Genomic DNA, 14,336 nt, shown 5'->3' with positions numbered 1-14,336 from the left:
CTCTCTGCCCCGTTCTGCCTTTTGATTTAAAAAAAAATTTTTTCCCCGTATTTTGATATCTAATGGTGCTCAGAGCTTACTCCCGAGTCTGTGCTCAGGAACCATGAGGTACTGGATCACTCAGGGCCTCTCACATGCTAAGCCTGGGCTCCAGCCCATGGTGACCGAGAAGGGTGGGAGCAGGAGGAGAGGGAAGGTTATCTCGTACTTGTAAAACACTGGTTTAACGAAAGGGGCAGGAAGAAAGGCACCAGGTTGGTTGTTTGGTTTTTCTTTTTATCTTTTTTTGTTTGTTTTTCTTTTGGGGTCACACCTGGTCATGCACAGTGCTTACTCCCGGCTCTGCTCTCAGGAATTACTCCTGACAGTGCTCGGGGCACCGTATAGGGTGCTGGGAATCGAACCTGGGTCCGTTGCATGCAAGGCAAGCACCCTCCCCACTGTGCTATCGCTCCAGCCCTGGTTTTTCTTTTTATCTTGTTGTGATTTGGGGCTCACACCTGGCAATGCTTAGGGGTTACTCCTGACTCTGTCTTTGGGGATCAGCCCTGGCAGGCTCGGGGGACCATCTGGGATGAAACCTGGCTGGGCTGTGTGTAAGGCAAGCTCCCTCATGGCACCGTGTTGTTGAGACAGCTTCTCTCCAACACTCACTGTTCGATTCCCAGCACCCCAGATGGTCCCTCCAGCCCCCTCCAGGATTGATCCCTGAACTCCAGAGTCAGGAGTAAGCCCTGAGCACTGCTAACTGAGGCCCCCACGCCAAGCAGGGAGAACGCAGCTCCCTTCCCTCTCGGGGCCGTGTCTGGCTGGATTGGCTGGTGAAGGTGCTCCCCACCTCTGTAGGGCTCTGGGCAGCCGGAGGAGGGGATGCGGGGTGGTCCTGTCGAGCTGACGCACTCCTGCGCTCCCCAGGGGGAGGTGCTCCTTCCACACCTGTTGGGGACGGGCCTGGGCACCCTCTGCCTCTGTCCCTGTAAACAGGGACTGGGTGAGGAGGGGGCCTAGGCACCCCCTACCTTAGTTCCTGTAAACAGGAATGAGTATGGAGAAACGTGGCATGAGGGCGAGTCATCCCCTGACAGCCAACCTTGACAGGCGGCCGAAGGGCCACCATGCTCTGGCGGCCAGCCTGGAAAGGGGGTCGAAGGGCCACCATGCTCTGGCGACCTGCCTCGTGAGAAAAGTTGAAGGGCCACCATGCTCTGGCAGGTGGACTCGAGAGGAGGCTGAAGGGAGGACTGGCTCGCGCCTGCCATGGCCATGCTCAAGGCCACATCTGCTTTCCCATGTTTCTCAAGGCTGAGAGAAGGAACCGAAAAACAAGTAAGATTGGCAAAAATAAAGATGCTCTCACCACTTAATAATGTTTATGCCACTTATGTAACCTGCTGATGGTTGCTAAGCTAAGACTATATAAACCCACTTGGATTTCAATAAACTTGCTGTATGCCGCATATTGCATGCAGTCCTCCCTAGCCCACTCAACTCTCATTCCCTCTCTCCGGCCGAGGTTCAAGTTGGCCGTGCAGGCCGAGGCACACACCCACTCATGACCCACGACCCACGAACATGCACCTGCTCCATCTCCGCTGGGCAAGGCCTTCCACGTCTGGGGCCCCTGCGGCATCTGGGGCCCCTCCTGCTGTTAATGATAAAGCTCGGTTGACCCAGTTTCCTTGAGGGTACTTGGAAGTGACTGTTCTTTTCTCTTTCTGTGAAAAACGGAGAACACTGGGGCGGGAGAGATAGCTCAGCCACCCGTCAGGGCTGAGAGGTGGCACAGAGCCCTGCGGGAGAGGCTCCCAACCCCCTCTCCCCAGACAGCAAGGAAACAGAGATGGAAAAACACCACGAAATGCGAATACAACATTTGTAATTCCCATGTCAAACCCAAGGACAGTAGAGACAAGGGTCAGGGGGACTGCCCCATAGCTGGAAGCCTGCTTCATGGGCGGAGGGGAGAAGGCAGATGGAATAGAGAAGGGATCACTAAGAAAATGATGGCTGGAGGAACCAGTTGGGATGGGAGATGCATGCTGAAAGTAGATAATGGACCAAACATGATGACCTCTCAGTGTCTGTGTTGCAAGTCATAATGCCCAAAATTAGAGAGAGAGTATGGGGAATATTGTCTGCCATGGAGGCAGGGGGAGGGCGGGAAAGGGGGGTTATACCCGGGATATCAGTGGTGGGGAAGGTGCACTGGTGGAGGGATGGGTGTTTGATCGTTGTGTGATTGTAACTCAAACATGAGAGGGGGCTGGAGCGGTAGCACAGCGGGGAGGGCGTTTGCCTTGCATGCGGCCGAACCGGGTTCGATTCCCAGCATCCCATATGGTCCCCCTGAGCACTGCCAGGAGTAATTCCTGAGTGCAGAGCCAGGAGTAACCCCTGAGCATCGCCGGGTGTGACCCAAAAAGCATAAAAAATAAAAAATTCAAACATGAGAGCTTGTAACTATCTCACGGTGATTCAATAAAATTTTAAAAAAAAATTCCTGTGTCAAAATCAGAGGCTGAAGGCACTTGCCTTGCATGTGGCGAATCTGGCTCCATTTCCCAGCACCACGTATGGCCCCAGAGTACCACCAGGAGTGACCCCGAAGTACAGAGCCAGGCGTAGGCCCTGAAAGCACCACCAGGTCTGAGCCCCCAAAGAGCTCCCCCCATAAAAAAAAAAAAACCTGTATCAAAATGAAGGTCATTGCTAATGATCACTTACATTCCTTAAATAATCCGGGTTCTCCATCCCCATGGGCCCCACGTGCAGGAACTCAGCCAATGGTGGGTTGGAACTGTTCCTGTCAGTGCTAGGAAGGCCTGTTACAGCAGACCCAAAACGCACACTCCGTTCGGCTTAGAAAGCGACACACAGTGTAACAATTATTCACACAGGTTAAATAATCTCCTATGACTCAAAGCATATATATATTTTTTCTTTTTTTTTTTGAGGGGGAGATCTGGGCCACACCTGGCATTGTTCAGGGTTTACTCCTGGCAGAGCTCAGACCACAATGAGTACCGGATCGAACGGGCATCGACCATGAATCAGGCGAGCCCTAAATCCCTGTACTGTCTCCTGAGTCTAAAGCGTATCACACACACACACACACACACACACACACACACACACACACACACACACACAATCATATTTACTTATTGGAGGGTAGGAAGACAGCTCAGGGACCGTTCCCTGAAGCGTTTGGGGGAACTGTGAGGTGCTGGGCTCCAGCCCTGGGGCCATCTCCTCGGCCCCTGTAGCAGACAGGAGGCAGGAAGACAGGGACACGGGGGAGGGCGGGTGGGAGAGCACGTGCCTCCCGTGGGAAGGTGAGGTCACTGACGCTGGAGCGATAACCCCGCACACGTGCTTACCCACAGTGGCTGCGAGAGGGACGGAAGGACCGGTGCAGGACGGACGCAGGCCTGAGGCAAACACGAGGCTCTTCAACAAAAGGGACCGACACAGTCACAGTCTCTGAGGAGGGTCCTGGGGCCATCCCAGGACAAACGCATAGCAGTCTTCACTTAAGTAAATGTGTGAATTTCTTTACAATTCCAATATGGGGGCCCGAGAGAGAGTCCTGGAGCGGGAGGCTTGGGTCAAACCCTGACTGGAGGGTTCCCGGGGCACCGCCTGCAGAGACTCCTGAGCACAGAGCCGAGAGGAGCTCCTGAGCACTGATGGGCGTGGCCCAAGCAAAACAAAATCACATTTAAATACAAAATCAACCTCTAAATAGGAAATTGGCCAGAGTCCAGGGGGTCTGTGTGCTTACGTAGGGGGAAAAACAATCAGGCTTTGGGAAACGTCTCCCTGTGACTCGAGAGGGGGATTCCCCAAAGTCACGTGGTCTGGGGGTGCTCTGTAAGTGAACAGGTGCTCCTCAGCGGCCTGGAGACGTGTTCAGGGGCCGGGAGCCTGAGGGGGCACAGAGGGCCATTCCACATCTGGCAACACTGCAGTTATTCCGCTGCGCCCTCTGCAGACCACCCAGGGGCGGACGCGCAGAGCAAACCCACAGGCAGTGTCCAGGGAAACGAACGTTTCCAGAAGAGAAACTTCCTCCTGGCTCTGCACTCTAATTACTCTGGGGACGCTCCGGGGAACAGAGGGGATGATGGAGATTGAACCCTGGCCAGCCGCATGCAGGGCAAACGCCCTCCCCGCTGAACTATCGCTCTGGCCCCCGAACCTGGTTTCTTGCCCTGACTCTGATTCTTCGCCCTGCAGGGCCGTGGTGACCGGAGGGGAACCGGCGGGTGGGTGAGGCAAGTGCCAGCCACATGCTACTGTGTGTCTCCAGCCACCCAGCCTGGTGCCCTGGGCCTGCCTTTATCCTGTCTTTGCGGCAGCATCCCAGAGCTCCGTGGATCCCTGGGTTCTTCATGCGAGGACGTGGCTGCCTCTCCCTGCAGGCCACCAACTGTGGGGCGTGCAGACTCCCTGTCTGCGTGGTCACTCCCAGGGGTGACTTCCCCACCTGCCCTTTTCCCAGCACCTGCTCTCCTCCTGTGAGGAAGCGGCTCTGCAATGTCTGTGCTTTTGTCTTCTGCAGAGAGATGGGCAAGTTCAGTGGCCGCAGACCTCGTGCTCTGCCTCTCGCAGTCAGGGTTCTAAGACCCCCACACCGAGGCCAGCATTTGGAGCCCACGCTCACTGGAACCTGCGCTTGGGTTTAACTTCCACGGAATTTGTGCATGGTTCCTGGTTCTGACCTTGCGCCTGACGTGGAACCAGGGACGGATAAACCTCCTAAGCGAATCTAACGAAGAATGCGAGCACCACAGGGTTTCCTGCGGGGGACGTGGAAAGACACAGCCAGGCTGAGCAAGGAGGGCCACGGGTGTCTATTGTCCGGAGACTGCCTCCTGGCCTCAGAAGGCTGCCACTTGCCGCAGTTCCAGCCCTCGGCTTCGGTCCACTCGGAGTAAGTGAATTCCTCGGTTGAAACTTGCGCACAGCAAGGAGCTGGTGTCGCCAACGGCCAGGGAAGTCAGAGGTCCGGAGCCGTCCAGAGACAGGGTGGAAAGGCAGGCTGGGGAAGGGAGGGCAACCGGCAGGTCAGACCGAGCTGCCTCTGCAGAAGTGCTGTGAAGTAAGCTAGGGCCATGCAAACCCAACCCGGAGGAGAGAGCCCCCAAGGGAAGGACTGTCACCGGGACGCCCAGACCCAAGGGACAGGAGGACTCAGGTCACCCCGAGACTTCACTACGGCAGACAACAGACAGTGCTCCCCCCGCACGCTGTGGTGTGTGTATGGGTCGGTGTCTGTGTGTGTGTGTGTGTGTGCGCGTGCGTGCGTGCGTGCGTGCGTGCGTGCGTGTGTGTGTGTGTGTGTGTGTGTGTGTGTGTGTGTGTGTACACAACATCACCCCTCCCCTCGAAGGCTGCCCTCAGAGATGAAACTGCTGGCTCAATAGGCGAAAGCAAGAGGCCCATGTCTGCTCTCTGGCACCATTACAGTCCCCTGAGACCTGCCGGGAAAGACCCCTGAGCACCAAGCCAGGAGAGAGCCCCTGTGTGTGACCCAAAAATAAAATTAAGAAATTGCCCTCAGGGACCTGTCCGTGGACCAAAGCCCAGGGCCAGGCCGGGCCGGGCAGGGCAGGGCAGGGCGAGGAGGAGGGTGCTCTTCAGAGCCTGCTTTCTCGGGGACCCGCACCATCAAGACAAGGATAACGTGGGGTCCTCACAGGCAATCTGGGGGCTTCCAGGTGGCTGCACGCTCCGTGGCCTTGCCTGCCTGCTCCAGGTCGGGGCTCGCCGCCCCTGAAGCATCGCCCTCCTTGCCGTGGAGACGGCCACACCCCCGAGGCAGCCAGCCCTGGCAGGCAAAGGGCCGAGGCTGCCCTCCGTGGCTGATGAGCCCCCAACGTGGCCCCACGTGCATCCTCTGGCCGGGCCACCCTGTCCTCTGCTGGGAGCAGAGCTTGGCCTCCAGGACAGGGCAGGAGGCGGCGGGTGCCAGCCAGGCAGCTCTCTAGGAAAGGGAACGCCAGCGGCCTCTGCTCGCACCCTCTGCCGACTGGCCCACGCTGGCCAGACTCTGCCGTGGGAAGGGGCTCCAGTGCTCCATATCAGCGGTGGCTGCGTTCTGTGAACCATCTTTTGCTCTAGTGCCACGACCTCATTCTGCAAAGCTTTGTAGCCAAATCAGAGCAGGAGAGTCTTTTTCGGGGTCTTTGGGGATTTTTTGGGGGGCTTTTTGGGTCACACCCAGTGATGCTCAGGGGTTATTCCTAGCAGTGCTCGGGGGACCATATGGGATACTGGAAATCGAACCCAGGTTGGTTGCATGCAAGGCAAATGCCCTATTTCAAATCTCTGAAAATGTCTTTATTATTTTTTTTTTTTTGCTTTTTTGGGTCATACCTGGTGGTGCACAAGGGTTACTTCTGGCTCTGCACTCAGGAATCACCCCTGGCAGTGCTCAGGGGACCATATGGGATGCTGGGAATCAAACTCAGTTCGGCCGAGTGCAAGGCAAACACCCTACCCGCTGTGCTATTACTCCAGCCCCTGAAAACGTCTTTTTAAAAGACAATTCTTGGACCAGGCCTGTGGCTCAGAGGTAGAGAGTCGTCAGGTTCTGGATTCAATCCATGGCACCATAAAGAAAATAAAAACAAGGGCTGGAGTGAACGTACAGCAGGTAGCGTGAGTGCCTTGCACGCGGCTGACCCGCGTTCCATCCCTGGCACCCCATCGTGTTCCCCAGCCCCTGCAGGTGAGATCCTTGAGTGCAGACAGGAGCAAGCCCTAAGCACTAAAAACTAAAAAAGTAAAAAAAAAAAAAAAATTTCAAAAACAACACTTTAGCCCCAAACCTAAAAAAAGTGTTAAAAAAAAAAATTTGAAACAACAATCTGTCTCCTTCTCAGACATTTTGAGCATCACCATTTAGAGCTGATGAGCAACTTCAGGTTGAGTATGAGTCAAACAGAAGTGTGCTCTCAGGGATGGTCTGTCACCGTGGGCCGGGGACACAGGTGACAGCTAACAGTCCTCCTGGATCCTTGGTGTCCTTTCTTAACCGCGAGGGAAGGGGCTCTGGTGGGACACGGGTGGCCCGTGCCTGCTGAGTGACGGAAAGGAACCACTGTAAGGAGACTCTGGGGCTCTCTGGACCCGGAGAAGCACTCACAGCGGCGCCTCACCTCCCGTGTCTTGGTTCCAAATCTTCACCTTGCAGTCATGCGATGAGGTAGCGACCGTGGGCACCGAGGCCAGTGCTCTTGGCAGAAAGACGCAGGATGCGACAGTCTGGAAATGGCCCCGGTACTCGCATACTCGGTTCCTCGTCTGTCGTAGGTCCCATAACTGCAGGGCAACGACACGGGCCAGCGTCTGCATTCCCGTCTCCCGAGCTCCACCCGACTCATGCACTGGTACCCACCTTGCCACCCTCTTGTGATCCACCTACTCTCCCCCCTTCGCTTCCCCGCACACGCCCCCAGCCACTCATCCAGACCGTGGTTATGTTAAGCATCAGCTCTGCCCCAAGCGGGTGGACAGACGGATGTGCAAGGGGGCTGCTCTCTTCCTGGGGACGCCCCTTCCGACGACAGCTCGAGAGCCACCTTCCATCCGCCTCGTGGTGTATGTGGGCCTGGAGCAGACCCTGACTCTAGCCTGGACGCCAACCCTCAGTACAGCGTCGTCAGCCTCACACTGGCTGCCTCAGCGGGCCACCCTTGGACCAGGCTCAGGGAGAGCAGACTGAACTATGTCCCCCAGACAAGTCACGGGGCCCCAGTCATCCAGGGCGGAGGGGAAGGAGCAGGAAACGCTCAGCGGGGAGCAGAGATGCTTCGTGTGCAGACTGGGAACCAACTCCCATCAGCCCCTAACTCCAGGGCTGGTCGGGGCTGGGATCTTTCATCTTGCCGGGAAACGGGAATTCTCACGGTGCCTCACTCACAGGTGATCACTGGATTAAACGAGGTAACGCACACAGCGCAATTAGCTAGTCCCCGGCATACAGTGTTTGATAAAGCAGGAGCATTAACTACTTAGATACTCTATTAGATGCTACTTAGATACTTGATGGTCCTTTTTTTGCCCCCCATAGTGCTGGGACTGGAGCAATAGTACAGTGGGTAGGGCATTTGCCTTGCATGCGGCCAACCCGGGTTCGATTTCTCCATCCCGCTCGGAGAGCCCGGCAAGCTACCAAGAGTATCCCGCTCACATGGCAGAGCGTGGCAAGCTCCCCGTGGCGTATTTGATATGCCAAAAACAGTAACAACTCTCACAATGGAGACGTTACTGGTGCCCACTCAAGCAAATCGATGAACAACGGGATGACAGTGCTACAGTGCTACAGTGCTGGGGGCTTAAGCCCAGGACCACACACTTGACGGCTGAGCTACATTTTCTGGCCCTAGACAACCCTTGTTGTGGGGGTGGGAGTGGGAGAAATGAAGCCACCCCTAGCAATGTGCCGGGGTAACTCCTGGCTCTGTGCTCCGGAGTGAGCCCCTAGTGGCACTTGGGGACCTCACGTGGTAGCAGGGATTCAAACTGGGGTTGGTTGGCCACATTGCAAGTCAAGTGCCTGGACCCCTGTTCTCTGCTCCCCTGGCCTTCCACGTAACCCTCGGAACTGAGAGTCTGCAATTAGGCAGCCAAGGCAGAGTGAAGGAGCGGAGGGAACCTCTCCCTAGCGTCATCACAAGGAAAGGTACACTAGTGAGGGATACAGTGGGCTCCGATCAACACTGCAGCCCCCCAATTCTCAGGGAGCTGCCTCTTTTCCTATGACTGAATACACAGTGGGAGAAGGACCCCAGCAGGCCCATCTGCCTTTCATACCGACCCGTCCTCCTTCTTAAAAGCAATTCAGAGTGTCCAAAGCCAGAACGAAACCTCCGGACCGCCAGGGATCCCTCCCAGGGCAGTCTGGGAGCTGAGGAGCACTGGAAGTGAGGAGCGGGCTCACCAGCAAGCAGCCCCCCCACTCCCGGCCCCCGAGCCGCCTCTCACCGTGGCCTCACAGCCTTCTCCCTCAAAGCCACTGCTGCAGGAGATGCACCTGTGCCCGTCCTCGCTGACCTCACAGTACGTCTGGATATGCTGCTTGGCGGGAAAGACGTGAGCCACCTGCAGCCCCCGACTGTCCCATAGTCTGGAAGAAAGATAGCAGGAAGTGAGCTTGCAAGAAACGCGTCTCAAACGTGCGTGCAGCGGGGCACGGCTGTAAGAGCGTTGGCTCCTGGGTGCTCTGGCCAGCCAGAGTCAAATGCTCCCATTGCTCTGGACAGCAGCGTCCACCTGACCAACCTCACAGACACCAAAGCGGACAGGAAGCAAAACGGAACGACAGCCCAGTATCTTCAGTTGTACCAGGTGATTTGCCAGTTTGGCCATTTGGGATGATGCTTCCATGGGAGAAAAGTCTGTTTCTGTGCCTATGAGTCAAGCTTGTTTGTTTGTTTGTTTATTTATTTTTGGTTTTGGGGCCCCACCCAGTGGTGCTCAGCAGTTACTCATGGCTCTACATTTAGAAATGAGTCCTGAGGGAGCTTGGGGGACCAAAGGAGATGCCACGAACCAAACCTAGGTTGGCAGGTACAAGGCAAGCACCCTGCCTGCCATACTATTGCAGTTTCTCTTTCTTTCTTTCTTTCTTTCTTTCTTTCTTTCTTTCTTTCTTTCTTTCTTTCTTTCTTTCTTTCTTTCTTTCTTCCTTCCTTCCTTCCTTCCTTCCTTCCTTCCTTCCTTCCTTCCTTCCTTCTTTCTTTCTTTCTTTCTTTCTTTCTTTCTTTCTCTTCCTTTCCTTCTTCCTTTCTTCCTTTCTTTCTTTCTTTCTTTCTTTCTTTCTTTCTTTCTTTCTTTCTTTCTTTCTTTCTTTCTTTCTTTCTTTCTTTCTTTCTCTCTTCCTTCCTTCCTTTCTTTCTTTCTTTCTCTCTTTCTTCCTTCCTTCCTTTCTTTCTTTCTTTCTTTCTTTCTTTCTTTCTTTCTTTCTTTCTTTCTTTCTTTCTTTCTTTCTTTCTTTCTTTCTTTCTTTCTTTCTCTCTCTTTTATTGTTTTTATGGGTTCACACCTGGCAATCTACAGGGGTTAACTCCTGACTCTGCACTCAGGAATATAACTCCTGGCAGTGCTCAGGGGAACATGTGGGATGCTGGGAATCGAACCCCGGTGAGCTGCATGGAAGGCAGTGCCCACTGTATTTTATCTTCAGCCCCCACAAGTTTATTTTGTTAAAGATATTTATTTATTTATTTATTTAATTATTTATTTTTGCTTTTTGGGTCACACCCGGCGATGCACAGGGGTTACTCCTGGCTCATGCACTCAGGAATTACTCCTGGCGGTGCTCGGGGGAACCATATGGGATGCTGGGAATCAAACCTGGGTCAGCCGAGTGCAAGGCAAGCGCCCTACCCGCTGTGCTTTCACTCCAGCCCCAATTTTGTTAAAGATGTTTATAATAATACAGAGAGTTGAGCATCATCCCAGAGTTTACTTGGAAAGATGCAGTGTCCCTGGCCACCCTGGGCCATGGGACCCACAAAAATATATCATTTGCCTCATTTCTAGTTCCTTGTCTCATTCTCGACATTTTCTAAGTAAAATCTCCCGAGATCCAATGTTTCCAGCCGTGCTTTCTAGCCTAGTAACAGTTTGCTTCCCTCGACTCCCTTGACTGATTCCGACCCCACTTCCTGAGGAGGGCTCCCCTCCTGGCTGGGTGATTGACAGCCGCAGGAGCCAAACAGGAGTAGCATGTAGAGCCAGGCTGACTGAAGGGCACTGAGCTTCCTCTGGATGGGGCTGGTGACCGACTCATCTACTCTGAGAGGTGCAGAACCCTCTGGCACTGACCCTCTACCACTCAGCCACTCTCCAGGCCAGATCATGGAGGCCCCAGCTCCATCCCCAGCCAGGGCCAGGGGGCCAGGGGAAGGGCACCGCTCTGTGGTCAAGGGGAGTGGGAACAGAGCCGCAAGCTTTCCACGGCCACAGAAGCCCACCTGAGGGTTTTGTCTTCCGAGGTCTGCAGGATGTATGGCTCCCGGGGGACCCAGCACAGGTGAGTGACCTGGAAGAAGCAGAGCTTTCAGTGTCTCCCTCCCAAGCCACTGCCCTGTTGCAACTCCGGTAAAACATGCTGAGTAGCCGCTCACCCACCTTCTCCGATAACTGAACTCATGCACTGGACTTGGGGGACGCTCATGGGCACAGATACCCACCAGGCCGGCACAGTCCGCCTGCATCTGCTGGTGTAGTAGCGGGGCCCGGTGTGGGCTCCGGAATACCCATGGGCACTCTCAGTGTGTCCAGAACCCTGATGTGTGCCGGGTCCTGCTGGCTGGATGCAACGCAAAAGTCAGGACAGCCCCTCCTGTCAGATGGGGTACTAACCCCCACCCCCGTCCCCAGCTGAGGCCACCCTGTTCACAATAGCCTGAATCTGGAAACAACCTAAGTGCTCGAGAAGAGACAGCAGGTTAAAGAAACTTCGGTACATCTACACAATGGAATACTATGCAGCTGTTAGGAGAGATGAAGTCATGAAATTTGCTTAAGTGGATGGACATGAAGAGTATCATGCTAAGTGAAATGAGTCAGAAAGAGAGGGGCAGACATAAAATGACTGCACTCATTTGTGGAATATAAACTAACATAATATGAGACTAACACCCAAGGACAGTAGAGAGAGGGCCAGGAATATTGCTCCGTGGTTTGAACCCTGCCTCATGAGCTGGGGGAGAAGGTAGCTGGGATAGAGAAGGGGTCACTCAGTCAATGATGGTTGGAGGGATCGCTCAGGATGGGAGATGTGTGCTGAAAGTAGATAAAGGACCAAACATGACGACCTCTCAGTCTCTGTATTGCAAACCATAATGCCTAAAAGTAGAGAGAGAGTATGGGGGAAAGTGTCTGCCAGGAGGGGCGGGGTGGGGTGTGGGGGTTGTACTGGGGACATTGGTGGTGGAGAATGTGCACTGGTGGAGGGATGGGTGTTCGGTCATTGTATGACTGAAACTCAAACATGAGAGCTTTGTAACTGTATCTCACGGTGATTCAATTAAAAATTTAAAAAGTTTTTGTTTCTCTATATCCCCAGAGCCCCCTGTTGGACAAGCACAAAACTGTTTCCAAAAAACCAACCCAACTGGATTGGTTTCCTTCCTTCTAGCAAGGCCCACCCACAGGGAGGGCATAATAGGGCCAACACGCCTCTGGGAGTTGTTTTCAAAATCAGAAGAGCTGAGTCCCACGGTGGCCAGCGCAGAGCACCTGCCCCGCGTGTCTGAGGCCCTGACTGCAATCCGGGCACCAGCAGGGGGAACAGGCGGTGGGGTTTGAGTACCAGTCCACTGCCAGGAAGTCCCAGCCTTCAGCAACCAATCACAGAAGCAAATCACACCTGTCAAAAAAGGGCCCACTTGTTTCTCTGCCTCAAGCTACCTGCGCATAAGCCATGAAGTCCCGAGGACAGAGCCCTGCCCTGGCCCAGCAGACCGGCTCCTCGAGCACTCGGCACAGGGCTCGCGGCACGAAAGATAGGGAGTAGGGTCATCCCCGCTCATCTGAGGCTTCGCCTCCCCTGGGGAGGCCTAAAGAGAGAAACTCTAGGCTCAGGGTGTGCTGCAGTGGTAAGCCCTTGCCTGCAGTAGACCTGGGTTCGATCCCTGGCACCGCAAAAACCAACCAAGAAAGAAAAAAAGAAAAAGGAAAAAGAAGACATTTTATTATTATTATCATTATTATTATTATTATTATTATTATTTTGCTTTTTGGGTCACACCTGGCAATGCACAGGGGTTACTCCTGGCTCTGCACTCAGGAATTAATCCTGACAGTGCTCAGGGGACCATATGGATGCTGAGAATCGAACCCGGGTCGGCCATGTGCAAGGCAAACCACCCTACCTGCTGTGCTATCGCTCCAGCCCAAAAGAAGACATTTTATTTATTTATTTATTTATTTTGCTTTTTGGGTCACACCGGGCATGCACAGGGGTTACTCCTGGCTCTGCACTCAGGAATTACCCCTGGTGGTGCCCAGGGGACCATAGAGTATGGTGGGAATCGAACCCGGGTCGGCCACGTGCAAGGCAAAACACCCTACCCGCTGTGCTATCACTCCAGCCCAAAAGAATACATTTTAAAGACGACAACGTGTACTGTCATAGTTTACTATAGTAGTAGACCGTTACAACTGGTTTATTTTACTGTTAGTCATTGCTTATCATCTCTTGCTGGGGCCAGTTTATAAGCCAAATTTCACAGCAGGTCTGTGCACATGTAAAAAGTGAAGGCATGGATAGGCGTCAATGCTATCTATGGCTTCAGAAATTTTCTGAGTGTCTTGGAATATCTTCCCCTGTGCGTGTGGCTGGGGGGTGGGGTGTGAAGATATTCATAAGGATATTTTGAAGGAATAAAATAAGGACACCGATTAAAATTCTAATATGATACGGCCAGAATCGTTCGAACCCTTGAGGCCGGAGCTGCCAGAGAGGGCTCCGCAGGAACTTAACCCAAGCCGGGGCCTGGCTGCCCAGTCTCTCGGGGGTCCTTGCCCTGGCCCGCGCCCCCCTCCGCGCGCCCCCCCCCCCTCCGCCGCCGGTGCCTACCAGGTTCCGGGAGACGGATGCGCTCTGCACGCAGTGGCCGCGCCCCACGTCCCAGAGCAGCAGCGTGTTGTCCCGGGAGCCCGAGCACAGCCGCGAGGAGTCTAGGGGCGCCAGGGCGAGAGGGCGGCCGTGAGCGGGGGCCCAGCAGGCCGAGGGGCCGCCCCGGGCCGCGGGAAGAGCCCCGCCCGCCGTTACCTGGACTCACGGCCAGGCCGGTGACCACCATGGCGTGGCCCGACAGCTGCTGCAGGGGCTGCGCCGGGCCGTGCAGGTCCCACATCAGGACCCTCCTGTCCCGAGAGGCGCTGAAGAACCGGTCCGAGCGGTAGCCCAGGGCGATCTGCGCAAGGATGAAAAGGCGTCTGCACTCCCCTGTTGCTCATTTGGGGGGCAACAGCAGGCGGGGAGGGGTCAGGGGGAGCCCCAGGGCTGAACCCAGTGACACAGCGATCACACAGGGCCTGGGATTGACCCTGGGCCGGCTGCACGCAGGGCAAGGGCCTTAACCGCAGGTTATCACTCTGGCCCTTGGTCGGACTTTCGGTGGGCTGAGAGTTTGGGGTGGGGGGGCGGCGGATCCAGCATGTTCTCTCAGTGCTGTTCAGGCACCTTCTCGGGCATATAAACACCATGTCCTGTGCATAGGACCACAGCGGATGTCCAGTTCCATTATTACGGAGCTCGCCTCTTGTTAATCTTAGTTTTGCTTTCAGGGTATTTTAGAGAGAGGAGGTGT

The 14,336-nt window shown here is 54.8% G+C and overlaps 2 protein-coding genes across 4 annotated transcripts in view; both read right to left on the bottom strand.

The window, feature by feature from the left end:
* The window catches only part of RNF183 (ring finger protein 183), a 19,540-nt gene extending 16,054 nt beyond the window's left edge, over positions 1-3,486 (bottom strand). The window contains exon 1 of the mRNA XM_055123748.1: positions 3,381-3,486. The gene's annotated coding sequence lies outside the window, so the exon portion shown is untranslated. The remainder of the gene's footprint in view (positions 1-3,380) is intronic.
* WDR31 (WD repeat domain 31) overlaps positions 1,860-14,336 on the bottom strand; it is a 26,080-nt gene continuing 13,603 nt past the window's right edge. For all 3 annotated transcript variants that reach the window (XM_055123743.1, XM_055123745.1, XM_055123744.1), the window contains exons 6-11: positions 13,796-13,940; positions 13,601-13,701; positions 10,989-11,056; positions 8,995-9,136; positions 7,167-7,329; positions 1,860-5,044 (exon numbers count right to left, since the gene is read on the bottom strand). In XM_055123743.1, coding sequence (XP_054979718.1) covers positions 4,884-5,044; positions 7,167-7,329; positions 8,995-9,136; positions 10,989-11,056; positions 13,601-13,701; positions 13,796-13,940 — 780 coding nt within the window. In that variant the 3' untranslated portion in view covers positions 1,860-4,883. The remainder of the gene's footprint in view (positions 5,045-7,166; positions 7,330-8,994; positions 9,137-10,988; positions 11,057-13,600; positions 13,702-13,795; positions 13,941-14,336) is intronic.

The sequence above is a fragment of the Sorex araneus genome, chromosome 1 (assembly GCF_027595985.1).
Source record: "Sorex araneus isolate mSorAra2 chromosome 1, mSorAra2.pri, whole genome shotgun sequence".
Taxonomy (NCBI): domain Eukaryota; kingdom Metazoa; phylum Chordata; class Mammalia; order Eulipotyphla; family Soricidae; genus Sorex; species Sorex araneus.
The sequence above is the reverse complement of the archived record's forward strand: the minus strand, read 5'-3'. Positions and strand labels throughout refer to the sequence as shown.